At 36.6% G+C, this 26,013-nt stretch overlaps 6 protein-coding genes across 8 annotated transcripts; 3 read left to right on the top strand and 3 right to left on the bottom strand.

The window, feature by feature from the left end:
* The first annotated feature begins 386 nt into the window (after positions 1 to 386).
* On the top strand, positions 387 to 2,996 carry LOC113698598 (eukaryotic translation initiation factor 6-2). Its single transcript, XM_027218468.2, has 8 exons — positions 387 to 482; positions 627 to 683; positions 802 to 898; positions 994 to 1,079; positions 1,194 to 1,238; positions 1,576 to 1,706; positions 2,247 to 2,357; positions 2,493 to 2,996. Exons 2-8 carry the CDS (start codon positions 674 to 676, stop codon positions 2,748 to 2,750), a joined length of 738 nt encoding a protein of 245 aa, XP_027074269.2. The 5' UTR covers positions 387 to 482; positions 627 to 673; the 3' UTR covers positions 2,751 to 2,996.
* A 3,592-nt stretch (positions 2,997 to 6,588) lies between these two features.
* On the top strand, positions 6,589 to 9,289 carry LOC113698597 (eukaryotic translation initiation factor 6-2). 2 transcript variants are annotated; one of them, XM_027218467.2, is made up of 8 exons: positions 6,589 to 6,877; positions 6,982 to 7,038; positions 7,157 to 7,253; positions 7,349 to 7,434; positions 7,547 to 7,591; positions 7,929 to 8,059; positions 8,616 to 8,726; positions 8,862 to 9,289. In XM_027218467.2, exons 2-8 carry the CDS (start codon positions 7,029 to 7,031, stop codon positions 9,117 to 9,119), a joined length of 738 nt encoding a protein of 245 aa, XP_027074268.2. In that variant the 5' UTR covers positions 6,589 to 6,877; positions 6,982 to 7,028; the 3' UTR covers positions 9,120 to 9,289. The 2 variants fall into 2 exon arrangements, with proteins under 2 accessions (XP_027074268.2, XP_027074266.2); XM_027218465.2 differs by having other exon boundaries at positions 6,590 to 6,837.
* Positions 9,290 to 10,173: 884 nt separating this feature from the next.
* Positions 10,174 to 13,923, bottom strand: LOC113699483 (mitochondrial phosphate carrier protein 1, mitochondrial-like). Of its 2 annotated transcripts, XR_011817759.1 has the most exons (7): positions 13,567 to 13,923; positions 12,114 to 12,463; positions 11,961 to 12,004; positions 11,325 to 11,539; positions 11,116 to 11,240; positions 10,563 to 10,698; positions 10,174 to 10,408 (listed from the first exon to the last, which is right to left on the bottom strand). XR_011817759.1 is itself a non-coding variant. In XM_027219852.2 (6 exons), exons 1-6 carry the CDS (start codon positions 13,708 to 13,710, stop codon positions 10,626 to 10,628), a joined length of 951 nt encoding a protein of 316 aa, XP_027075653.2. In that variant the 5' UTR covers positions 13,711 to 13,922; the 3' UTR covers positions 10,174 to 10,625. The 2 variants fall into 2 exon arrangements, 1 of the variants encoding a protein (XP_027075653.2); XM_027219852.2 differs by having other exon boundaries at positions 10,174 to 10,698; positions 13,567 to 13,922.
* A 708-nt stretch (positions 13,924 to 14,631) lies between these two features.
* LOC113699482 (serine/threonine-protein kinase 54-like) lies at positions 14,632 to 16,471 on the top strand. The gene is made up of 2 exons (XM_027219851.2): positions 14,632 to 15,508; positions 16,333 to 16,471. The coding sequence occupies exons 1-2, from the start codon at positions 14,640 to 14,642 to the stop codon at positions 16,469 to 16,471; spliced, it is 1,008 nt and encodes a 335-aa protein (XP_027075652.1). The 5' UTR covers positions 14,632 to 14,639.
* A 108-nt stretch (positions 16,472 to 16,579) lies between these two features.
* On the bottom strand, positions 16,580 to 18,339 carry LOC113699481 (transcription factor DIVARICATA). The gene is made up of 2 exons (XM_027219850.1): positions 17,999 to 18,339; positions 16,580 to 17,057 (listed from the first exon to the last, which is right to left on the bottom strand). Exons 1-2 carry the CDS (start codon positions 18,337 to 18,339, stop codon positions 16,580 to 16,582), a joined length of 819 nt encoding a protein of 272 aa, XP_027075651.1.
* Positions 18,340 to 21,959: 3,620 nt separating this feature from the next.
* LOC113699480 (transcription factor DIVARICATA-like) lies at positions 21,960 to 24,228 on the bottom strand. The gene is made up of 3 exons (XM_027219849.1): positions 23,843 to 24,228; positions 23,286 to 23,349; positions 21,960 to 22,124 (listed from the first exon to the last, which is right to left on the bottom strand). The coding sequence occupies exons 1-3, from the start codon at positions 24,226 to 24,228 to the stop codon at positions 21,960 to 21,962; spliced, it is 615 nt and encodes a 204-aa protein (XP_027075650.1).
* Between the last annotated feature and the right edge of the window lie 1,785 nt (positions 24,229 to 26,013).

The following is a 26,013-nucleotide window of genomic DNA, read 5'->3' as shown; positions in this document are numbered from 1 at the left end:
ATTGTTATGAAATTGTGGGTAAGTTTTTGGGTATATGATATAGCGTTTATAGTTGATATAATGATTTGTATCGAAAATTTTTAGGTAAAAGAGAAACATTAGAACAAAGATAAGTATTTATTTAATTGTAATTTAGATGTTAATAAGTAGGTAATAGTGGTAGGAAATAAAGATAAATGAAATAGAGACTGTTAACCATTTTTTTCCTTTACATTTTTGTTATGAATTATAATTCAAGGGTATTATAGAAATTTTGGAAAAAAGTATACCTTTTGGGTCTAGAATGTTACTTAAATAATGAAAATAGGGGAGGTAAGTGTAATTTTTAAAATTTGAGGGGAGCTTTTTGCAATTATTAAAAATCTCAGGGGAGGTATGAGAAATTAACCCTAAACCCTAACCCTAAAACCCTAATCAGGGTTTCTGTTCTTGATTAGCGTCTGCCCAACGTGCAAATCATTCTCCCAGCAAATCCCTTTTAGGTAATCTACGAATTTTCAATAGAACCTCGATTTCTTGATTGTAAGAATTCCGTAATTGATTTCATTATTATTCTTATTTGTTCCTGCTTTTTATTCTTTCTTTCCATGTTCAATCCTTTCTTCTTGGATTTTTTCCCTTTTCAGATCTAATATCGAGTAGGTGTTTATATTTGTTTGCTATCCTTGGAATCATGGCTACCAGTGAGTATTCCAGTTCAAATAAGTCATTGAGTTAAAAAAAAGAATTGATTTTAGCTGATTTATGGCGTGAAAATTGTTCCTTTATTATCATAATTATTATCGTTGCTTTTAATTTTAGGATTGCAATTTGAGAATTCATGTGAAGTTGGAGTTTTTTCTAAGCTGACCAATGCTTATTGCTTGGTCGCCATTGGAGGTTCTGAGAACTTCTACAGGTTCTCTTCAAGCTACTAACATGATAAAATTTATCTTCCCTTTTTCTTCAGCAAATCTTTTTTCTTGTGTGTAACCTTTATACTGTGTATTGTAGTACGTTTGAGGCAGAATTGGCTGATGTAATTCCGGTAGTGAAGACCGCAATTGGTGGCACTAGGATCATTGGAAGACTTTGTGCTGGTGAGAACTTTAGAAAGCTCTTAGAGTTATTTTGCTTGTAGAGACACGAGTACCATTGGAATGACTGTTTAGGTAGGATAACCTGACCTTTTCTTTCCCCCTTTTTTCATTTAGGAAACAAGAATGGGCTTCTCTTACCGCATACTACCACCGATCAAGGTAACAACTTCATGAAATTGTTGCTAGTACAGTTATTGTGTCTCTTTTGATTCTTAACTTTAAAATTTTTAAGCAAGAAATTTTCCTTTCAAGTATTGAGATTCAGCTACACAGTGCAATGTATAATCTTTGTTCTTTTCCTTTTTCATTTGTCTTCTTCTTGGGTTGGTTGACCATGTTTTTGTTGGATTTAATTGATGATGTATTAGATGTCATCATAAGATCACTATTGGTTCATAAAAAAGTTGTGGTGTGTATGAGAATTATCTACCTTTGCTTGTGGATGTGTTATGAACTTTCAAGGTTCTGACTTTGATTTACATTATGTGTGATAAAGAACTTCAGCATTTGAGGAATAGTCTACCAGATTCTGTTGTTGTTCAGCGCATTGATGAGAGACTTTCTGCATTGGGAAACTGCATTGCCTGTAATGATCATGTTGCACTTACACACACCGATCTCGACAGGGTAAGATTGTCCTTTCCCTTGATAATAACATGCTTAATGATATGGATACCATATATTTTACGTGAAAAAGTTAGTTGCAATTTTGCTCTACCTAATAAAGCAGTGCTTTTCCTATTCTTATACCGTCTGGGAATGCAATTGACCTGATTGAAGCGCTTGCATGTGTCATCTAGACTCTTCCTCCCTATGTCTATCTATATCCGTGCACATCCTGTGCCTGTCATGTGACAAATCTGAAGTCTATGCAAGCTTCTCAATGCTGACAGCAGTTCTTGTTGTATGCATGCATTTCCCTCTTGGTAAAAGCCTCAAATAGGTTGTGGTGATATTCAACTGGATGCTTTCTGCACTTGTTTCAAATTTTGCTTCTTCAATGGCAATTTGATATTTCACTTGGAATCTACCTTATTAATTTTATGCTAATTATTCAGCTTTTCTCTGTCTGGTTATAACTTTTTTCAGTAAGGGTGGAGCATGATATACTGTCTAAATCAAAATGAGATTAAGCTGGTAATTTTGGTGTGCTGTGTCTTCTCATAGGAAACTGAGGAGATGATTGCAGATGTTCTTGGAGTAGAAGTTTTTAGACAGACAATTGCTGGAAATATTTTGGTGGGCAGCTATTGTGCATTTTCAAATAGGGGTGGCCTGGTAAGCAGTGAACCTTGTACTTAGTGAACATTTGAACGGATATAAAACTCCTTAATTCTGTGATTTATGCTAATGAAATATGAAGTTAGAGTTAATAGCACGTGTCTGTTTCTCACTGAATCTGTTGTTGCTCAGGTGCATCCTCACACGTCCATAGAGGACCTAGATGAACTCTCTACGCTCCTACAGGTTCCACTGGTGGCAGGGACAGTGAATCGTGGTAGTGAAGTAATCGCTGCTGGCCTGACAGTTAATGACTGGACAGCCTTTTGTGGATCTGACACTACTGCAACAGAATTGTCTGTTATAGAGAGCGTTTTCAAGTTAAGAGAAGCTCAACCTAGTGCCATTGTTGATGAGATGAGGAAGTCATTGATTGACAGCTATGTATGAGCTGCATGCCCAAGTTGAGTGTATCAGTGAGTGTCTCTTATACAGGAATTATAGCTCCTGTTCTTACTTACATTGTATGTTTTTTCTTTCTCTCTTCTTTTTCCTTTTTTTTTTTTTATGATTATGCTGTCTCCCCTGGTAAATAACTGTATTCGTGAGTCAACTACAATTTTAAGCAAAAGGAATTCTGTATTTTGAAACTGTTTACTTGTCCTGAGTGATGGCCACTCTGTTCCTCTTGGTGAATCATCATGTTTGTGTGTGTGTGTGTGTGTTTTCTTTATTGTTTAAGCATTCTGGGTTTGTACGTTTAATTGTTGACTGACATGTTGTCTGCCTTGGGCCTTCTGGGGCTTCCGCTTCTACTTAAGTATGAGCTTTTGCCATCTATAGGGAAAGTTGCTTCTCTTGGTTAATTGAATTACCTGTGGCTGATTGTTCCCTAATGCAATATAAGTCCAACCAGTGGGTGTTCCTTTTCTATTTTTCTGGAAATGGCGCTAGGTAGGAATGATCTGCTGCTGGTGGTTGATGTTCTTAACAAAGCATAGCAGTCTAATTTTTACAAACTTAAAATGGATTAGAAAAAAGGGAAAAAAAAAAAGAGAAGGGAACGCGAGAGAGAGCTTTGGATTGACTTATCCATGATTGGATTCTTAGCTGGATCAATGAGTGGGAGGAGTTGAAAAGAAAAAAAAAATTTTGGTTAATGCTTGAAAATTTGCAGTTCTTCGACACAAGTCATTCTATAACACGATGTCCGCTTGTGGCTCATTCGGGACAAAGGCATTATAACTTAAACACGTCCACACAAGGCTTGGGGATTTCAAGATCTACAAATGTCCCATATCCTCTCTTTATCAAATGCAGAGGTCTGTGAAGTAACCTGGCGAAGGCTGTGTTCTTTCCTATTTCAGTCCTGCCTGCAATTCATGTGCAGATAACCCATATTTCTATCCTGTAATTCATGTGCACGATAATCCTCCACAAACAATAATGGTGTGTGGTTCCTTCTATGACCTACATAGCCATTCAGTTCTGTTCTACAGCACTAACCATGCATACGCAACAGTGCATGCGCGAGGAAAATCCCGAAACAACAGAGTGATAGAAGAACTCATAAAAAAGCTGGAGATTGATCAATCGTAACAGTTGATATCTATCTCCAGATTTAGGTGTGGAACAAGGTAAAACTGCATATTTAAATATGAAAACATTGAAATGCAAGTTACAAACGAGTCAGCCACCCGAAACTAAAACCCAGAGCGTGTCAACAGTCTTCATATCCGCTTCAGCTGCTGTCAGAAGATATGTGGATAATAGAGGAAGTTTCGCCTCTGTCCACCCCGTTGTCTTGGAGTTCTAAATAAAAACCCGAAGCCAATCAAAAGGCGGGGACAAGGGGAAAAAAATTATAAAGGAAGGCCAATAAATGGCGGTGAGATCGGTGTGGCGCGCCAGAGCGAAACTGTTGATGGCGGCCACAGCCGCGGGAGGCGGAGCCGGTGCTGCGGCTTTGATTATGAGCTCCGATGATCCCGCGAGCGCATTCAAGCTCTCCACCACCGTCCCCATCCGCCTATTACGCGACTCCGTCTCCGCCGCCACTGTAGCTTTTGGTATGTACCTTTCTTATATCATAAGCACCACCTTAACTTTTTGCTAGCATTTTAAGCTTATTTCTGTGCATTCTGCCGAGTTATTGCTTTAAAATGAAGCTAGATGCTATGAATATCTAGAGGTGAATTTGTGATTTTGTGCAGTACTAAATTTGTCTCAATTCCTAAGTCTTAACTCTGGGAACTGTTGTATGAATGAACCCCTTGATGTTAATGGTAATGCAGATGAAATATAAAATGGTTGGGATGGAGATATGGATTTGGCATTATGGAAAGTAGTGGTTGGAGAAGATTTCTAGGGTTCATCTTTTTTACAAAAAGCTATTTACTCCAGGTAAGGGAGATGAATAGTCCTCCTGGGTGGGTGGCTAATCACATAAGTGAAAAACATGTGGAATCTTCTTTTATTTCACTGCCTCCAGGACCATGGTATAAGTAACTTTTGGTGAAACAATTCTGTTTGCGATGGAAAAGAAATCACTTGAACAAGTTAGCATGAACCAGAAAGATGGTTCATGGCAGTAACTTCCTTGGAGCCAATGGAAGGCTGAGTACGATAAAACATCTATTGGAGAGGCTAATCCAGGCCACCACAGCTGAGGGAGTAGGTAGTTCTAAAGAAGTCATCGTGTGCAAAGGAAAGCGAAAGACACGAGCTGTTGAATTACATATGATAGCTCTAGCTGCTCTAAGAACTTTGATGATGGAAAGTGGCAACAAGAGGAGGTGGAATACTTTCGAAGCCAATCTTTCACTTGCAGATACGGCCATCAGAACGATTTTAAATTCTCGAATTTTATGTAGTAATGGGTGATTTTGATCGATCATCAGTCTGGACTGTTCTACGTTTTCATTGTTTTTGTTTAAATTTTTTTTTAAAAAAAAAAAAAGTTCTGTGGCTATTCTTCTGTTGTAAATATTGGGTTTTGTGAGATTTTCATCATTCTCAGGATGCTGAGCAACGATACTGCAACAATAACATGCATGATCATGTCGACATAATGCGCATATAGAATACAAGCTCTCTCTCATTTTCAATTCTCATAAGAATATTGCGCTGGAGCACGGAGGAATTCCTCTTCCTTTAAAATTTTTTCCTATTTGTTTTTGGTCTTCAAGGATAAAAGGCTGGACTTGGATTGGTCAATCGAAGGCCAAAGGTTGTATACTTGGCTACATGAATACAACTCGGAGATGTACTTTTTGCTTGCATGCCCAAGGCTGAATTCGATTAATCCCATAATTTCTAAGGCACCATTTGGATTGACGGAAAGGAAGGGAAAGAAAAGGATACTAATGGAAAAGAAAAGAAAGGAGAGTAGAGAAAAGTGATGTCCATCTATTTTGTTTGGATTAGGTATGGAAGGAAATGAAAGAAAATACTAATTTTTTTTTTTTGGATTCAAGAGGAAGAGAAAGGAAAGTAAAAGATCAAGTATTTAATTACCAGAAAATATAGACAAAAATTGATCTTTTTAAAAAAAATTTAAAATTATTGAAATTAATTTATTTTCATTTCCCTCGTTTCCGCCCATTTTTGAGTGAAAACCATATTTCGACAAAATTATTAGACCCTTTCCCTACTTAAAAGTCAATCCAAACAACAAAAACCAAATTTCTTCGATTCCTCTCCCATTCCCTCAATCCAAATGGTGCTTGAATCTTTTGAGGCTCAGACTTGACCTGACATATTTGGTAAGACAATTTTAAAGGAAGAGATAGCATTTGGTTAAATACGTTGAGTTTACCTAATTACATGTTCTGAATTTGTCGCAAAGAATGACTGGCAATTAGCATGATTTTGAAGAAGTTGAAGGCATAAATTATACAAAATGAGTTTTGAATTATGCTAATGGACAATCTATTTATTGGCTGTATTTGTATGATTCTTTAAATACAAAGTACAAAAGCAAAGTAGTTAGAAAATAACTCCATCAGGGTAGATTTCGAAACCCATGTGAAATTATATGCAACAAACGAATAATACAAATATGTGCCCGCTCACATCCAACTTTTCTTGATCATCAAGTTTTCAACGTTCTTCACAAGAAATAACGTGAGATGTCTAATATGTTGACTGTAAATATTGATTTCAAAGATGAGAAATTTTTTTTTTTTTTTTTTCTTGGGATACAAGGGTGAAGTTTCCACGTGGGCCAAAAGGGGAATAAATAAATCTGGCCCAAACTAGTCGAGAAGTAGAATCCTCAACAGCGACACACAAGGGGCCTTCGTATAAGGCCCTTTCAGCGTGTGGCTCCAAACATTCTCTGCAAATTATCGCCAAAAAAAAAAAATAAATAAAAGAGAAGGGGAAAGCCAGGCAAACAAAAAAGCTCTCACCGTTTGGATTCTTTATTTTGATTTGGTCATAAGCCCCAACCCTAAAACCCTAATCAGAGTTTACTGTTCTCGTTGATTAGCGTCTACTCAACGTTCAAATCATTCTCCCAGCAAATCCCTTTTAGGTAATCTACGAATTTTCAACAGAACCTCGATTTCTTGATTGTAAGAATTCCGTTATTGATTTCATTATTATTCTTATTTGTTCCTACTTTTTATTCTTTCTTTCCATGTTCAATCCTTTCTTCTTGGATTTTTTCCCTTTTCAGATCTAATATCGAGTAGGTGTTTATATTTGTTTGATATCCTTGGAATCATGGCTACCAGTGAGTATTCCAGTTCAAATAAGTCATTGAGTTAAAAAAAAGAATTGATTTTAGCTGATTTATGGCGTGAAAATTGTTCCTTTAATATCATAATTATTATCGTTGCTTTTAATTTTAGGATTGCAATTTGAGAATTCATGCGAAGTTGGAGTTTTTTCTAAGTTGACCAATGCTTATTGCTTGGTCGCCATTGGAGGTTCTGAGAACTTCTACAGGTTCGCTTCAAGCTACTAACATGATAAAATTTATTTTCCCTTTTTCTTCAGCAAATCTTTTTTCTTGTGTGTAACCTATATATTGTGTATTGTAGTACGTTTGAGGCAGAATTGGCTGATGCAATTCCGGTAGTGAAGACCGCGATTGGTGGCACTAGGATCATTGGAAGACTTTGTGCTGGTGAGGACTTTAGAAGGCTTAGAGTTATTTTGCTTGTAGAGACACGAGTACCATTGGAATGACTGTTTAGATAGGATAACTTAACCTTTTCTTTCCCCCCTTTTTCATTTAGGAAACAAGAATGGGCTTCTCTTACCGCATACTACCACCGATCAAGGTAACAACTTCATGAAATTGTTGCTAGTACAGTTATTGTGTATCTTTTGATTCTCAGCTTTAAAATTTTTAAGCAAGAAATTTTCCTTTCAAGTATTGAGATTCGGCTACACAGTGCAATGTATAATCTTTGTTCTTTTCCTTTTTCATTTGTCTTCTTCTTGGGTTGGTTGACCATGTTTTTGTTGGATTTAATTGATGACGTATTAGATGTCATCATAAGATCACTATTTGTTCGTAAAAAAGTTGTGGTGCGTATGAGAATTATCTACCTTTGCTTGTGGACGTGTTATGGACTTTCAAGGTTCTGACTTTGAATTACATTATATGTGATAAAGAACTTCAGCATTTGAGGAATAGTCTACCAGATTCAGTTGTTGTTCAGCGCACTGATGAGAGACTTTCTGCATTGGGAAACTGCATTGCCTGCAACGATCATGTTGCACTTACACACACCGATCTCGACAGGGTAATATTGTCCTTTCCCTTGATAATAACATGCTTAATGATTTGGATACCATATATCTTATGTGAAAAAGTTAGTGGCAATTTTGCTCTACCTAATAAAGCAGTGCTTTTCCTATTCTTATATTGTCTGGGAATGCAATTGACCTGATTGAAGCGCTTGCATGTGTCATCTAGACTCTTCCTCCCTATGTCTATCTATATCCGTGCACATCCTGTGCCTGTCATGTGACAAATCTGAAGTCTATGCAAGCTTCTCAATGCTGACAGCAGTTCTTGTTGTATGCATGCATTTCCCTCTTGGTAAAAGCCTCAAATAGGTTGTGGTGATATTCAACTGGATGCTTTCTGCACTTGTTTCAAATTTTGCTTCTTCAATGGCAATTTGATATTTCACTTGGAATCTACCTTATTAATTTTATGCTAATTATTCAGCTTTTCTCTGTCTGGTTATAACTTTTTTCAGTAAGGGTGGAGCATGATATACTGTCTAAATCAAAATGAGCTTATTTTAATCATTGATTAAGCTGGTAATTTTGGTGTGCTGTGTCTTCTCATAGGAAACTGAGGAGATGATTGCAGATGTTCTTGGAGTAGAAGTTTTTAGACAGACAATTGCTGGAAATATTTTGGTGGGCAGCTATTGTGCATTTTCAAATAGGGGTGGCCTGGTAAGCAGTGCACCTTGTACTTAGTGAACATTTGAACGGATATAAAACTCCTTAATTCTGTGATTTATGCTAATGAAATATGAAGTTAGAGTTAATAGCACGTGTCTGTTTCTCACTGAATCTGTTGTTGCTCAGGTGCATCCTCACACGTCCATAGAGGACCTAGATGAACTCTCTACGCTCCTACAGGTTCCACTGGTGGCAGGGACAGTGAATCGTGGTAGTGAAGTAATCGCTGCTGGCCTGACAGTTAATGACTGGACAGCCTTTTGTGGATCTGACACTACCGCAACAGAATTGTCTGTTATAGAGAGCGTTTTCAAGTTAAGAGAAGCTCAACCTAGTGCCATTGTTGATGAGATGAGGAAGTCATTGATTGACAGCTATGTATGAGCTGCATGCCCAAGTTGAGTGTATCAGTGAGTGTCTCTTATACAGGAATTATAGCTCCCCTGGTAAATTACTGTGTTCGCGAGTCAACTACAATTTTAAGCAAAAGGAATTCTGTATTTTGAATTTGTTTACTTGTCCTGAGTGATGGCCACTCTGTTCAGCTTGGTGAATCATCATGTTTGTGCGTGTGTGTGTTTTCTTTATTGTTTAAGCATTCTGGGTTTGTACGTTTAATTGTTGACTGACATGTTTTCTGCCTGGGCCCTTCTTGGGCTTCCGCTTCTACTTAAGCATGTAAGTATGAGCTTTTGCCATCGATAGGGAAAGTTGCTTCTCTTGGTTAATTGAAGTGCCTGTGGCTGATTGTTCCCTAATGCAATATAAGTCCAACCAATTGGGTGTTCCTTTTCTATGTTTCGGGAAATGGCGCTAGGAAGGAATGATCTGCTGCTGGTGGTTGATGTTCTTAACAAAGCATAGCAGTCTAATTTTGGCAAACTTAAACTGGATTAGAAAACAGGGAAAAAAAAAAAGGAGAACACGGGGAAGAGAGTTTTGGAGCAACTTATCCATGATTAGATTCTTAGCTGGATCAATGAGTGGGAGGTGTTGAGAAGAAAAAAAAATTTTTGGTTAATGCTTGAAAATTTGCAGTTCTTCGACACAAGTCATTCTATAACACGAATGTCCACTTGTGGTCCATTCGGGACATAGGCTTAAACACGTCCACACTAGGCTTGTGGATTTCACGATCTACAAATGTCCCATATCCTCTCTTTATCAAATGCAGAGGTCTGTGAAGTAACCTGGCGAAGGCTGTGTTCTTTCCTATTTCAGTCCTGCAATTCGTGTGCAGATAACCCATATTTCTATCCTGTAATTCATGCACGACAATCTTCCACAAACAATAATGGTGTGTGATACCTTCTATGACCTACATAGCCATTCCGTTCTGTTTTACAGCACTAACCATGCAAGTGTACCGCCCTGTGCAAGGTAAAAGCCTAATAGGTGCATACACAACAGTGCATGCATGAGGAAAATCATGCAATAATAGAGTGATAGAAGAACTCATAAAAAAAGCTGGAGATTGATCAATCGTAACAGTTGATATCTATCTCCAGATTTAGGTGTGGAACAAGGTAAAACTGCATATTTAAATATGAAAACATTGAAATGCAAGTTACAAACGAGTCAGCCACCCGAAACTAAAACCCAGAGCATGTCAACAGTCTTCGTATCCGCTTCAGCTGTTGTCAAATTTTCCATTTCCAGTATCAGTTCATCAACTACAATAGAATATGCCAACAGATTTGTCTCAGAATATACATGGGCAGTAAGAAAGTTATGAGCAATTGGAAGCATGGATCTCAACAAAAGATGTTTTGCTTGCACAGGGCTCGAGGATAGTAACCCCTGGCAACAAAAGAGCAGGCTGCATACCAAAACAATTGAGAACTGTGCTAACTAGATCAGTATTTAATCCGGTAAACAAAATGTACACCACTATTCAGCTGGAGCATTCAAATGTGTTTTTGCTGTGTTCCTTTCTTCTGTTCTAACATGTCCACTTGTTGGCCTGTAATGTTCAAGTGCAAATTAATTTCTACAACAGTTGGATATGTTTTCGACATATATGAAAAAATAAAAAGGCACGAGTGCAAGAAGAAAGAAAGATACAGGTACTATTTGTTATAGTCACCAGCCCTTTTAACACAAGATTTAAAATGCCAATTTATTATAACCGTCCACGTAACAAGAAGATTTTAACGACTTCTTCAGCAATTTATCCATTTCTAATTATGCCATACAAACAATAACAGCTCAAAATTTTTTCAGAATGAGTACATACAATTAGCAACAGATAGACATCCAAACTTATTTTCCCACACCCCTGGAAATTTTACCCACTTAAGATTGTAAAAAAGGTAAAACTGCAGCAAAAAGGTTGGTAAAAGACAAATTGAGTCAAATATAAAGATGAAGAATAACTTACAATCCATTCAACACTTTAATGGTGTCATAGAAAAACCATTGCAAAGTCACAACAGGCCCAACCAGCATAATCCTAATTGGAAGACTTCTTGTAAATAGATTAACAAACCCAATTCTCTTCACAGCCTGGTAACATAAACGACAATATTAAGCATAGACCTGCATAAGTGGTTAGATTTTGTACAGAGAAACAACATAGGTGGAGATCACCTGCTTAAGGCTATTGGCTTTCTTGTTGTTAACAGAGGCAACAATGTTGTCAGCAGGATTGGAAACAATGCTACCAACAGATCCAGCAGCATATCCAGCCAAGCACGTTACTCCGAGCTGTTGAGCTTTCGTACAATCTTCCTTTTTCATTTGCATTACTTTTCGATACAAAAAGTCCACCGAATGCTCAAATGTCGAAAACATGACCACTGAGACTGCACAAATATTTGGAGATGAAATGAATAAACTACACATAATTTGTCATACTCTTTTGTAAGCCCCACTCTCCATCGTACATCTACAACTATAAGGAGTTATGTGCGCCATTATTCCCAACTTGTGTGAAGCAGTTTCTACCTGAATCTGTCTTTGTATGTAATGATGTATCATTTGAGTGAAATAGCAACAGCTGCAATGTGATTCAATATTCAATAAAGTGCAATGTCATTGATAATTATCCTCTTCCAATGTCAGAGTGCTGGTTCAGATGTATGAAAAGGACATATAAACTATCTATTGTAAAATGTTAATATTTCTCCACTTGAAGCCTTGTAACTTACCAAACATGAACAAGAAGTTCAAAAGTTCAAGCGCTATTACATTACAAAATAAAGTATAAATGAAGTTAGAAATTACATGGTAGATTACGACCCCACAGTGGAATAAGTCCTCTGAACAAGCTGAAAATGGAAACAAAGGAGAACTCAGGCGTAATTCTTCCAGTAAATATTAAACAGAAAAATAGGATTTTATGTGAATGAACAAGTTCATGATGTTGTAGGTCTATACCCATGAAGTCCTTCTGACATGTACAGCTTTGGAAAACCATCTGCCAAACCCTTCGCATAATGAGGCTGTGCTTGGACCCGAACTTTAATGGCCTCAAAAGGGCAGAGAGCCACATTTGCAATTACTTCCGCAGACATGCTGCTGAGCAAAAAGATAAAGCCCTTGTTCTGATCCACCAGAACATTTGAGTAAACCTTGTTGAAGTATTCATACAGGCCAAATCTGCAAGCACCTTGCATACCATAACCAAAGAATTTCCCAGCCCAGCCTCTCCAAAATGCTGAAGGGCCTTGCTCCCTTAGTAGAGTGGTGAAAGACGTTGAAATGCTTTGGTACTTAATAGGATGCACCTAATAAGTACAATTTGTGTTTTTTCATTAGTTCAACTTCAACAGCTTCGGATAAATGTAAGAAAACCAACCAAAAAAAAAATCATTGGAATCAAAGGCATAAGATTCCACTGATCAGGAGAAAAGAGTATTCCAGGTTAGAGAATTTTTGAGAGAACAAAACAGAAGATATATAGCAAATTTGGTCAGACAGATCTACAGAGCAGCTGTCCATTAATAAGAAAGCTGGAATAATGTCCACAGAAAACAGCAGCGAGTTTACATTCTCTAAGGCTATCATGAACTGCGATCACTGTATAACTGGTATAAACTTTAGGACTGCTAAAGACAGATGTATATATAAAGATAAAAATCGCTGCATGAATCAAAATAGAAAAAGAAAAGAGCAAACTAGTAAGATAATAACTTATACAGGTTTGCAATTCATAACGTGAATAACCAACTTCCACTGAATACTTAGTATTAATATAAGCCAATGCACTTGGATATTTTACAACAGTAATGTCACCAACAGCAATTTATTAGATAGTCACACTTTTTTATATATACTGATAACTCTTGGGTAGAGCATTAGAGCGGAAACATCCATTAGATAATCAATAATACATTGCCTGATCATCGGGTTAACCTAGTCTCGCTTATTACAACAGCCTCAACAGCGAATCACAAAGCCCGTCTACCGTGCCTTTCTTCCAGTTTCTCCCTCTTAACTGGAAATACCAACTTAGCATGCCATCACCAAGTATAAATGCTAGAGCTCACAAATATCAGCATCATGCTTCTAAAATGCAAGCAGAGTTATGCCAGATTAATATTTTTGGAGGGACAGCAAAAACACATTCCTTAGTCCTCATTCAACAAAATAGCCACACTAGAATCAATTAGAGCCACCAAAAAAACCAAAGACCCACTACAAGCTGCAAGCTTCACCAAAAAAGGCCCATAAAGCAAACATCATTACGATCTCCAACAATGACCAATGAAATTGAAAAAGAAAACCTTGAAGCCCACAAAAATACAATTTTTTTTTCTTGTTTCTCCTACAAACACATTACAAAAAAGAATTTTTGTGCTTATTTATCGTTCTTTTTATGCAGACGTACCTGCATATTGACTTTGAGGACATCAAGAGGGGTGATGGCAAGATGGGTAGTTCCAGCACTGAGCATTCCACCAACTGCACATACCCCATAATACCCATTTGAGAATTCTTCACAGATTCTTTTTCCATCTCCCACTCCCTTCATTTTTACACTACAGAATAAATTCTACACTAATTCCTCTATTTCATCCCATCACAAGAAAAGCACCAAAATTTTTTAACAAGGTTTCCATTTTCGGGTTCTTCTGTTTCTGCCCGGCTGGGATCAGGAAGGTGGATGGATCTCTCTGGTCTTAAGGACGCTTAAACCCCAACAATTCCACAACTCTTGGAACCGACACTGTGAAGGGGTTTTCGCTTTCGTTAAAGCTCAGCCTTAAATTTGCCTTGAAAACGGTGTCGTATTTAACGACTTTTCGGCACTTACTTTTTCCCGTTTTGGGCCTTTTCCTGATTCCTTTTCCTGGGCCCATTTAGCTGATTCGACCTGTTAATCCTTGTTCGTTGGTTTGTTTGTTTGCCACGGATTTTAGCATTTTGGGGGATTGAACCTCAAAACTAATTGACATTTTTTAGGGAGCTAAACTTTTGTACGGCCCAAAAGCTCTAATTGCAATCTTTTTGGATATGAGGTTCAGAGGTTAAAGAAAGTAATTTAATTTTTGTCTTCGAGCCCTAAATTTTTTTTTTTTTTTGCACTGAGCTATAAGATCACATTGATAAATTAAACCTGAACGGGATTTTTTTCTCATACATTTAATTAACTATACAATAATTAATTTTTAATTGAAGTTAATGAACAAGAGTGTTATGCCATATAACGATGATATATCTAATTAAGCTAATTTGTTAGATTTGGGTTGGACAGGAGAAGCAGAAGTCTAGGAGAAGCAGAAGATTTGGATTGGTCGGTTCCTGTGACATAATTCTATACGTTTCCGAAACCTACTAGGAAATATGATGAATTTCCATAATGCAGCTATTTTCACCGCTATTAATTCCTATATATAAAACTAAAACACACGAAAAAGAGATTATTCATCCATTCGCCAGCGTACGAAGATCGACAAAGAGATGGAAGAGACTAGGGCTAAGGAAGAAGGCTCAAGTCACCAAGCATCGGACTTGAATCATGTTCTGGAGGCCGATTCCAATAAACTCATCATAAAGAATCACATAGCCAGTGGTAGTTTTGGTTCAGTTTACAAAGGTGTTTACGATGGTAAACAAGTGGCCGTTAAAGTTCTTGACATGGTGGGCGACTACAAAGCTAGGGTTTGGAACGCTTTTATTCAGGAGGTATTGATTTGGAACAGGTTGGATCATCCTAACATAGCAAGATTCATCGGAGCAACCAAAAAGGCGGCAAACCTGACCATAAATAAACAAGGACGAGGTAAATCTTGCATGCCAAGAATGGCTTGTTGCATGGTGGCTGAATATGTTCATGGTGGTACTTTGAGATCCTTCCTCAGAAGGAAAAGGTTTAGAAAGTTGCCTCTCGATACTGTTATTTGGCTTGCTTTAGAAGTTGCAAAAGGGCTGTCTTACCTTCATTCCCAGAAGATTGTTCATAGGGATGTGAAGCCGGAGAATATACTTCTTGATAAAGAAGGACGAAGAGCGAAGATCATTGACTTTGGGGTTTCAAGATTTGAGGATCTGAATCCTGGTCAGATGACATCGGCCCAAGGGACTGTGGGTTACATGGCTCCTGAGGTTCTAGTGGGAAGTCCTTATGATCACAAGTGTGATGTCTTCAGCTTTGGGATCTGCTTGTGGGAGATATATTGTTGTGACAAACCGGATTTCTCTACCAGCTTTAGGCCGATAATACCTCAGCATTGTCCAAGGAATCTATCCAGGTTGATGGAACGTTGTTGGGACGCAGACCCTAAAAGAAGACCGGAGATGGCAGAGGTGGTGAATGTTTTAGAATCCTTGCGGGCATCAATACTAGAAGAGGGCACCAAAGTTCGCGATAATCAGCTCATGAAAGGTTGCTTATGTTTTTTCCAATGATGAAGGCAGGCCACGAGACGTTTCCAATTTGATCACATCCAGTTCCAACTCAACAAGATTTGTGATGTGAGAGGTAAAGGACTAAAGATCGTTGATGAATGATAGTTATCTAGGAAGAGTCTAGCAAGTAAATTAGGGATTCACCTGCGATTTGAGAATTGAAGTTGTATATATTAGTAGCATAATCATTAGCTAGATTCCGGACGTGATAATTAAGGCGTATGCCCCTTTCTAGATTGTAAATACTTTGGTGCATCAATAAAATCCCTGATTTCTGCTTGAAAGCCATAAAAGATCGTCAGGGCAACATAAAAATGCAGTCATGAGATATTGTCAAGAAACTGGCCATTCTAATTGGTTCAGTTTCTCCTCCAACCAAGAAAGTGAGTTTCATTGACATATCAAACTATGTGTTATAATGTGCCTATAATCCAATATTTAACCCATATGTCGCGACAGATGTGGAAGAACTGAGACCGCGTTGCGACTGCGACCTGCGATGACAAACCATGTTTCTAATTGGTTCAATTTCTTCTCCAACCAAGAAAGCTAGTCTGGTGAATTTCATTGACATATCAGACTATGTTCCTATATGCTAGTCCTATTACGACAGTCAGCTTAATTAAATTGTCACTTTGTCTATGAAAGCTAATTTGCCCTAGTTTCTCTTTGCCGACTGGGCTGAACACAGACCTGGACATTGCAAGCAAGATGATAAATCAAGTACAGTGTTCAAGATTAAGAGAGATACTTCCCAATTGCCCATCACAAAAGCATGCAATCATTCCAATGCGAAGTATCACATCGGGAATCAATTCTTCATCAAAGACAAAATCCCAGAAATCGATGTCATAGCAAATATTCAAAACATAAGAGGAGAATAAGATCCTAGTCCTTTTCAGTCACATGCAAATTAAAGAAAGACCCCTAGCATGTTTTAAAGCTTGTTCCTTTAACCCCTCTGAGATTCCTGTTTAGCTAGTAGCATTAAACTACTGGTTCTTGGGTCCTTGCCCATGATTTTCCTTGTTGATTCTTGCTCCTGGATAAGCTGCATCTGGTGGAAGAAAGTAAAATGAAGGGTCTTCAAAGAAAGCTTCATCCACAGGAGGGAATTCTTCAAGTTGGAATGTGCTAGCTTCTGTTGAATTGAGTAGCTCTTCAACATCGTAGCTTCGGTCGGGTTCTGAAGGCAAGGCAATTTCAGGCTGCCCAGTAGAAGTAGAATAACTGGGAGTTTCTTGTTCAAGGCTTGGGAAAGTGTAATGAGGCACAACAAAGTCTGGGTCAATTGCAATGATGTCATTAATGCTAGAACGGCGCTTGTCTTCTGGAGTAGAGCTTTTTTGGCGCCTGAAGTACTTCTGGCCATGGCTGGCAACTTGGCTTGGTTTCCTTGTAGTCACACAATGCTTTGATATGTTCTTCCAGTCTCCTCTTCCAAATCGTTTCAGTCCAACCAGAAACATCCTGCATGCATAAATAAAAAGAAGAAAAAAAAAAGTTGTGGAGAAACAGTTCATAAGGCCAAAAAAATTGATTGATTAATTTTAACATTTAAGCAGAAATAAATGATCTCATTGTGATTTTTGAGGAAGCAAACATTATTATAACTGGAGCTAATCTATTTATCATTCTTGATGTAAAAAAAAAAAAAAAAAATCTAAAGTATTCGTTTAGAAAGGAATAATTGCTTTAGAATGCCAATTAACTTGTACATTTTTTTTTCCTAAGATGTAAATGACCATATTTAGGCTTTCGATTAAACAAAAAATTAAGATTAAAATTTAGCTATGTACATGGATGTAACCGTTTTAAAAGGTTAATGCCTGTTTAGGAAGTGAATAATGAGATTTGTGGGAAAGTAACCAGGTCTATTTGGCAGCTCAAAGACTACAAAAAAGACATAAGCCACCGCCAACACCATAATGAAGTGGTTGACTGTATTGACAGCTTGGATTTATTAACGGATGGCTAGTGTAATTTAAAAAAAAAAAAAACAAAAACTGATGGCTAGTGTGTGCGAAAAAAAATTCTTGACTAATAATACTTAAAATCTAGATTATGCAGGAACCAAGTTCGAATAAAACAAATTATCTCCTCAAAAAAAAAAAAAAAAAGAAGAAGAAAAATTATCGAGTATGATCTTAACTTTCACTTAATTTCGCGACTCAAAAAAAAAATTTTTGGGGGACAGACCACACCACCTGGTATAGCTGTTAGAAAGTGCTTCAATGAATTGTAAAGTGAAATTGATTTTGGAATTGTGGCCTGAAAGTTGAAGAACGATCAAGAAAATGAACAGAAACAAATTTTGACACTAGGTTGTAGCTAGAGATGTCTGGCATTCAAATAGAGAGGAAGCATATATATATCGATTGAATCAAATTATTCGGAATGATAAACAGTACAGATGCTCTTCTTCTGTCCAGCGAATCGTTTTTTGACGCTGATCATTTTTGGTTGCTTGTTTCTTTCTTGAGGAAGACCCTGTCTCCTCCCCGGATTTGAGGGCGCCTGGATTCTCTACACCATGATCATTTGTATGCAGCGGCATTGGATAGTAATTATCAGCCTCTGTCAAATTCGTGTCACGAGCTAAGGCTTGATGATCCTGATAGAGCTCCTCTGACTCATCCACAGATTTCCATGGGATTTTGTCAGCTCCATCTTCACAGGAATTTGGTGAACTGCTGTCGAGTTCGGCCAGAGCATTTTCGAGTAGCTTGTCGTCTTCAGGAGACCATTCCATTGTTTGCACAACTCGGGGATTCTGACGGGAAAGACAGCAGTAGTAAAAATGGGATTATATACAGCCCTTCAATTCCATTAATGCATATAGTGACAGTATATATTGGCCATGTGGCAATAACAACAGTCCAGGATTTACTTCTCAAGTCCTCCCCTTTTCACTTTATCCTTTTTAAGGCTTAGAATTTGCTATTGATTAGGTAGCATGCCTTTAATTATATTGGTTCTTAATTATACAGAGTGAAGGATTTAGAAAAATACCAAAATATTCTAGAAAAATAGATGGGTACCGTATATTTTCTGACATTCTCAATTGAAGCCCAATTTGTGCGTATAATATAGTTTTTGATCATTAATTTCATCACTAACCAAGACAAATTAATTGCTCCTATGTATTGTGATTTACATCAATGACCATTGATATATTTGCATTATAATTGCTAAATGCCTAGTTGGTAATACATAGACGATGTACTAATTATCATCATCAACAAAACAAATTATTGTGTTTTGTTTTTGTGAATTTAATTAATAGCATGGTCCCCAAACATGACTTTCTATGTAAAATAAATATAGAATCTACTATAAAAAAAAAAACTAAACCAGCTTATTGCTCATTAAAAATGTTAATCTTGCAGTAGTATATAATATGTTAGTTCTTGAAATTGTGGTTCTTGATTTTTTTTTTATATATATTTAATACAGTCAACTGAACCGCTGGATTTTCTACTATATAATATTATTTTTACTTCTCTGGGTGTTTAAGCATGCATACATTTACGCAACTGTTTTTGGGGACCAACGTGCAAGACTCGGTAAGACAAGATTGGCAGATGTGCAATTCTGGCAATTACATTCTTGATTGATTGTTTGTGTTGGGTTTGGGCCGGTGCATATATATGATTGAGTTTTTGGTTCAATTGTGCAATTATTGTATATTTTACACAATTTAATGTACACTAATTAATATTATTTTGTTGTACGAGCAACTTTTGTTCATGTACACAAACTCAATATATAAATACAACCATGTTTGTAAGCACTGATCAAATCGCGAAAAAAAGTACATGAATTGCACCAACCGTACTAAAACCTAATATTATCCCTGCCGCAAATCTGTTATATTAAGAATACAATTGAAAATTGTACTCTATATGATAAATACCAATACAATTACCGTATGTAACATGTTACTTAGTGATATACAAATATATAGAGCTGTAAACGAATCGAAACGAACCGAGTATCTCATGTTTGAGCTCTGTTCGTTAAGTGATTCGAACTCCGTTCGTGTTCGTTCGTTAACTTTCGAACTCTAAATCTGTGTTCGTGTTCGACTCGTTAAGTAAAGTTCGTGTTCGTGTTCGACTCGTTTAACATAAACGAGCCGTTCGCGAACACGCTCGAAAAGTTCGAATCCAGATTATTCTAGGCCTTAAATATGCCACACAAATCATTAATCATCCTAAAAAATAATTAAATACTAAATGACTAAATTCCATTATTCAATAACTGCATAACCAACATTAACATAAAAATAACAAATAAAACAAAGTAATTTGTCCTTCAAATATAAAAATTCAGCCATAAGACAAGTACAAATTTTCGGCAGCAGCCAATGGGGAAGGAAAACAAAAGTAAGGTTGGAAAGGGAAGGGGAAAGTTTTAGAATTTCTTATGAGTAACCCTAAAATTTGTCAAATAACAATTATGTTCTTGTTCGCGAACGCTCGTTAAAATTCGCGAACATGTTCGTGTTCGCTCGATTATTAAACGAACACAAAAATTCGTTCGTGTTCGTTCGTTTAAAGCTTTCGAACGAGTCTTTAACGAACACGAACGAGGCGAAACGAAGCGAGCTAACGAACAGTTCGGTTCATTTAACAGCTCTACAAATATATATCATATATTACAGTTATATTACATATATATATATATATATATATATATATATATATACACTATCACAGTTGAATGTATGATACATATGTAAAATTTTTATTTTAAATTTAAATTTAGATTATATGTCATATATCCAGTGATAAAAATATATATACTATCAGTTTATAAAAGATTAATTCTATGTATGTATGTATATGTAAGTATGTATGTACGTGTACAACTATATAGTTATATATTGTAATGACATGAAAAACATGATATGTAAAAGAATGTGAATTCGAAAACGGTGCCCACCGATTGCTGCTTAAGTTATTATTGGAGGAATTGGTAAACCTTTGTGAGATGTCTTGGCGAAGATGATCGCTTAGACTTGGAAGCAGGCCGGGGGTTACTTTGCTATGGGATCATCCAGATGAAGTCCATCCTTACATGTCAACAGATTGCATGGATGCAACTTATCATCGATTTCTCCCATGTAGTTATGCTTTAAGCCTCCTTCTTTTTGTGATATACAAAAATATATGCCAACAAAAAGTTTGTCATTACTAAACTTCAATGTTGTTCCAAGGGCGAGCAAGGAAATGATTTTGCAAGACTAGTTTTGAATCTGCAACTTTAGGTAAACAAGTATGATTTTCAATGAGTGGTAAAATTCAGTCTTCACAATATTAGCTCAAGTATCTTAAATCTTGGGAGCCAATACATATTTGGAACTGTAAATAGTTTCATACATTTGAAGAGTACATCTAGGTTAGTTCAAACCCCGTTGCAGTCCTCAAATCGAGGATCCTTCTTTTTTCATCATCCATCCGATACACTCACTTTTAGACCCAAAATTAGAAGAAAAAAAAACCCCTTATTTACGCAACTGAATTTGTTAAGAATGCTGAAAAAGAAAGAGGGAGACACCATATATATTGGCAAATCTTTTGGTAAATTACGTTGTTAATTAGAAAGAAATCTTTTGGTGAATCGAAGGACGAAAGGTTTAATTTTACAACAGTTGATAATTAAGAAAGATTAGCGATACGAGACGAGGGATTAATGATAGGAGTTCATCTCTCCCGTATGAGCCCATTAATGCATTCTAGCATTGTTAACTCGATCGAGTTTGTATATTACTTTGAATATCTAACTTCGTGGGATCGATGTTTAGGTTAGGAATCAAGATCCATCCATCCAATTTTTGTTTCTTGGCATGTGTATGTGCAAAAGGGGTACGCCCCTTTCTTGGTTGTAATTACTTTGGTGCATCAATATGAAAGTTCTGATTTTAGCCAAAAAAAATATTTAGTATTGTGACGAAAACCCTTAATTCCGGATATCTCAATGCAGTGATGACATATATTAATTATCAAGAAACTGGCCTTTCCAATTAGCTCACTTTCTTCTCCAACCACGAGATCGATCGAGCCAAGTCATGAGGTGAATATCATTGACATATCAAACGACGTTCCTGTATGCGCACTGGTCTTCTTGGTCAGTGAAATTTAATCTGGTTTATTTTTGCGAATTGGCCCCAGGATGAGGATGCATGAAAGTTCAATTTTGAGCGTTAAAGGGTTAGAAAAATACTCACCACGATCTGCGTGCGTGCAACCATTCCACTGAGAAATACTGCATCGAGAATTCTTCATCCAAGAGTGCTGCAAAATCCCAGAAACCGATCGATCGATATCATAGCAAATCTTCAAAACATAATTAGAAGAGAATAAGGTCTTAGTCGATCATGAATGCTATTATAACGTACGTACTACGCTTGTAAAATGGAGTAGGATTGTTCTTGAAGTACTTCTGGCCGTGGCTTGCAACTTGCCTTGGAGTCTTTGTAATCACAAATATAAATGCTTTGATATGTTTTTCCAAAATTAGGGAAGGGACATCCTGCATGCATAAATAAAAGAAGTCATGGAGTAATGTCAAATTGTGTTTCTTCAACAATTACGAAGAAATAAATTATGTGTCTCATTTGAGGAAACAAACACGTCCGGATGGAGCTAGCTAGTCTCCTTAGATATTCTTGATTCTAAACCTTTTAATCTATTTGCTTAGAAAGAAACAGTTACTTTTGCTAGAATGCAGATTAATTTGTACATTAATTTATCTCAAGAAGTGAATGACCATGCATTTCCATCCTTAATTTCGGTAAAAAAAAAAAAACCCATAAAATGTGTACGTGGATGTATGTAATGTGATTACATATAGTCAATCATACACGTGTTGTCAAAAATGTCGGTGCATGTTTTGGAAATTAATATGATATTTGTGAGACAATAATATTCCTGTCGATTAATTGGCTGCTGCAAACAGATAAAAGTGACCGGCATACCATAATGAAACAAATTGCGTACCATAAGAAAATGTTAACGCTAATTAGATAAATAAAACAAATTGCGTTTTGTGAATTTAATAGCATGGTCATGAAATTTGAGTTTCTACGTAAAATAAGTATATATGGAATCTATATATTATGTCGTACCCTTGAAAAACAACTATTTAACCAAGCTAGGATTTTGACCTTTTCTTACATTTCCCTCGTCGTAGGCTGATAGTGCAAGGATTTAACTTGTAATTCATTGGCTTGTTTATCATCCTTTCGAGAAATATTTACCACAAACATAGAGGTGAGGTAAATCCCAACTCCACAAGCATTTTTGTCTTAATTAGCCTCAAGTTAATTTTTATTTTCAGCACAATCAAAACTACTGGAGTTAATTTTACCTATCTTTCAAGACTTCGGACTCGTGACCGCGAGGTGTCTTACAAACTGACAAGTTACACTTCGTTTTCACTGCCAAATTAAAACTAGGAGATCGATCATCTTATATTCTTTTAGTGATAGATGTAACTGCAGTAGGTGACAGGTAGAATACACAAGCACCACTATAAGCAGCAACACGTTGAGATGGAGGAGTCATTTTAATCTTAGATTTGCCTTGAGAAGCTGATCGAGAATAGAGGATTTGAGGTGGTTGATAACTTCGCGAGGCGAATGAAGTACTTTTGGGCATGACTTGCAACTTGAGTTGGTGTCTTTGTCAATACACTATTCCTTGAAATACTTCTCCAGTCTCCTTTGCCATACTTTTTCAAACCAAGTAGAAAGTTCCTGCATCAAAACATAAAACAAGAGAAATAATCAACCTTAAAGATTGAACGAGAGATGCTAATAAAACTAAGATGAAAATGGATTGATAACTGTTTGATAAAGCTCACATGACTCCCCAAAGCAAGAAATGCAAAGCAACTGGTGTTTCTTCTGAAAATAGATGGTTCTATAAATGAAACCTCCACAAACGGCATAATGGTTTGCAACTACAATTTAAACTTCTTACTCTTTTGCTCATTTTGTACTTTGATAATTCGCCATTTAATGAACCAAGGGCCTCCGTTGAACAAATAAAGTGAAAGTAATCTTGAATTATCTCCCAGAAATAGGAACATGAAAATCGAGCTAAACTTTTGATCAAGAAGAAGAAGAAAACACAGAATAACACATAAGCCTGGTCAAGCCAGTTAAATTTGAGGCTTATGTATTTATATTAACAGATGAGAAGATGGATTCAACAACAAAAACAAAAGGGTTTATGAAACATGCATACTCGTGTTCTTCCTTAGTCCAACGAGTTCCTTTCTTTTTCTGCCGATTTTCAACAGAAGTTAAAGTGCTATTTGGAGTTGATTCAGGCTCTACATTGTTGGTTGTTCTGCAATTAGGTAGTGGACCACTCCATGTTTCAATGAAATTAACATCTTCAACTAGCAATTGAAAATGCTGTTTAATTTGTTCAATTGTCTTTCCGGGGACCTTGATAGCAATCTTCTCAAACAAATCCCAAGAATTAAGGTCATAGACAGCAAGGGCATTTTCAAAAAGTTTCTCTTCCTCAAAAGTCCATTCCGAATCCTTTGATCGTACCGGTGAACAAGTGAAGGACGATATTGCATCTTCATTAAAGGGGTAGCAGGAGAGATTTGATAACTCCATTCTCACCAAACAAAACTTCAAATTGAAGCCAAAATTGATTTTTGTACCTTGGATTTTTTAAGTACATACAAATTACATATGCATAAACACGTATACATATTCCTAAGAGGAAAATGGAGTTTGAAACAATAGTTTTCTGGTGGGTTAGGGGTAAACATATAGTCTCGGGCACAATTACGTTGGAGAAAGCATAATTATGAAGAGGAAGTCCAAAGTAAACATCACTAAAGCACAATTAATGAAGTTTAATATTTATTTCAACATAAATTAAGAAAATATGGGAAACATTTATACGACCTTGTTTAAGAAAGCGCGTCTCATCAATGAGGTGTATTGCAAGAAATCAAAACGCTCATATACAACATTTTTTTTAAAAAAAAAATTTCTTTTTGGTAGAATGTTGGTATAATTATCAAAACATTTGCTTGACGACAACAAAAATTTTTTTTTTTTTTTACATGTTTTGCTACCTTAATTTGTAGGATGTTTTTGCAATTCTTGAAGGTTAGGTTTATCTAATCAGTACGCAATAAAATACTCGTTAAGAGAGTTACGAAAGACTAATTTTTTCAACCATTGAGATTTATTACAGAAAGTGTTTAAATGAAAAAGAATAACAGATGTGAGCGTTCTCACGCTCACATAATGAATTTGATGCGAATTAAGTGCATTCGATTAAATACTTCAACCTAAATTTCAACAAGGTTGGTATAGCATGATGAATTAGCTAAGATGGATTCATACAACGTTTCATCACGAAAACTATATATGGTTTAAGGCAACTTGGTATTGTATTAGTGCATGAGATGCTGAATTGATGATTGAATAGAGACATATCGATACTTTGGAATTAATGAGCATTTGCCATACTAATAATAGAGAAACGCAACCACTTTGCCAAGAATGTTGTTTTAAAGGTCCCTCCCTGACCTCAGGGATCAACCTCCTCACTGGCTGAAGGTTGGAATTTCAGAATAATCTCCTAAGTGCTTGTTAATACTCTTTCAAGTGTTTTGTTCCTATCACTAAACGCGTTTGAAAACAAAATTGACCATGAGAAATGACAAGAATGGTTATTGGTTATGTTATACCGATTTTTCTTGTTCAAGCAAATGCAGTAAGTTTTCAGAGTGTGATTGAAAGTGATCCCTCAGCCTTCTTTTAAGGTAGTGTCCTTTTCATTTAGTGGAGCTACCTTACAATTTTGTCGATGCAACCCCTCAAAAGCAAAGAAGGGCAATGCTATTAATCCATCCTTGCACCATACCATAAACATGTTCTTATCACCACACCATGAATTTCCCCTTCTTTTTGTTTCTGCAACAATGTAAATTAAAGATTTCACGCGTTCTATTTTCATCTCCACGCAAAGCAAATCAAATTAGCTGTGGAGAGTCATATAGTCATGCTTGAGTGTTTCTACATTAACCTGATGTGATCAACAAAAAAATTATACCACAAAGTCCATAAATCAAAAGTTGTCAATATTTGGTGCAGAATCAGAGTTGGAGATCAAGATTGTTCCATTTGCTAAATATGTTCTTGCTGCATCTACCACCCCCGGATGTCTAAGCCTATATATACTTGTATTGGTGCTGTGAGGTCCTGGATTGGTTCTACAAATCGAATGTAAACCGGTCTTCTTCTTCGTTAATTATTTTAGGAGCTCACGTTATGAAACTGTCATGCATGTGCATTCCAAGTTGGACATTTGTCGGCAAATTAGGAAGACGTATAGAAGATTTGTGCATTGTTTTACGTACCCAATCAGTCTCTTAATTATCT

The sequence above is a fragment of the Coffea arabica genome, chromosome 7c, assembly GCF_036785885.1.
Source record: "Coffea arabica cultivar ET-39 chromosome 7c, Coffea Arabica ET-39 HiFi, whole genome shotgun sequence".
Lineage (NCBI taxonomy): Eukaryota > Viridiplantae > Streptophyta > Magnoliopsida > Gentianales > Rubiaceae > Coffea > Coffea arabica.
Note: the sequence above shows the minus strand (reverse complement) of the source record. Positions and strands in the feature narration are given on the sequence as shown.

Coding starts and splice junctions, on each gene's coding strand:
- LOC113698598 (XM_027218468.2), top strand. Junction 899..993: donor GGTTCTGAGAACTTCTACAG/GTTCTCTTCAAG, acceptor TGTGTATTGTAG/TACGTTTGAGGCAGAATTGG. Junction 1,080..1,193: donor CATTGGAAGACTTTGTGCTG/GTGAGAACTTTA, acceptor TTTTTCATTTAG/GAAACAAGAATGGGCTTCTC.
- LOC113698597 (XM_027218467.2), top strand. Junction 8,060..8,615: donor CACACACCGATCTCGACAGG/GTAATATTGTCC, acceptor GTCTTCTCATAG/GAAACTGAGGAGATGATTGC. Junction 8,727..8,861: donor TTTCAAATAGGGGTGGCCTG/GTAAGCAGTGCA, acceptor GTTGTTGCTCAG/GTGCATCCTCACACGTCCAT.
- LOC113699483 (XM_027219852.2), bottom strand. CDS start 13,710: ATGAAGGGAGTGGGAGATGGAAAAAGAATCTGTGAAGAATTCTCAAAT. Junction 12,464..13,566: donor TCCTCAAAGTCAATATGCAG/GTACGTCTGCAT, acceptor TGTACTTATTAG/GTGCATCCTATTAAGTACCA. Junction 11,241..11,324: donor AAGCCAATAGCCTTAAGCAG/GTGATCTCCACC, acceptor TTATGTTACCAG/GCTGTGAAGAGAATTGGGTT.
- LOC113699482 (XM_027219851.2), top strand. CDS start 14,640: ATGGAAGAGACTAGGGCTAAGGAAGAAGGCTCAAGTCACCAAGCATCG. Junction 15,509..16,332: donor GTGAATGTTTTAGAATCCTT/GCGGGCATCAAT, acceptor CAAGATTAAGAG/AGATACTTCCCAATTGCCCA.
- LOC113699481 (XM_027219850.1), bottom strand. CDS start 18,339: ATGGAATGGTCTCCTGAAGACGACAAGCTACTCGAAAATGCTCTGGCC. Junction 17,058..17,998: donor TGGACAGAAGAAGAGCATCT/GTACTGTTTATC, acceptor TTATGCATGCAG/GATGTTTCTGGTTGGACTGA.
- LOC113699480 (XM_027219849.1), bottom strand. CDS start 24,228: ATGGAGTTATCAAATCTCTCCTGCTACCCCTTTAATGAAGATGCAATA. Junction 23,350..23,842: donor TGGACTAAGGAAGAACACGA/GTATGCATGTTT, acceptor GTTTTGATGCAG/GAACTTTCTACTTGGTTTGA. Junction 22,125..23,285: donor GAAGTATTTCAAGGAATAGT/GTATTGACAAAG, acceptor TTATGCATGCAG/GATGTCCCTTCCCTAATTTT.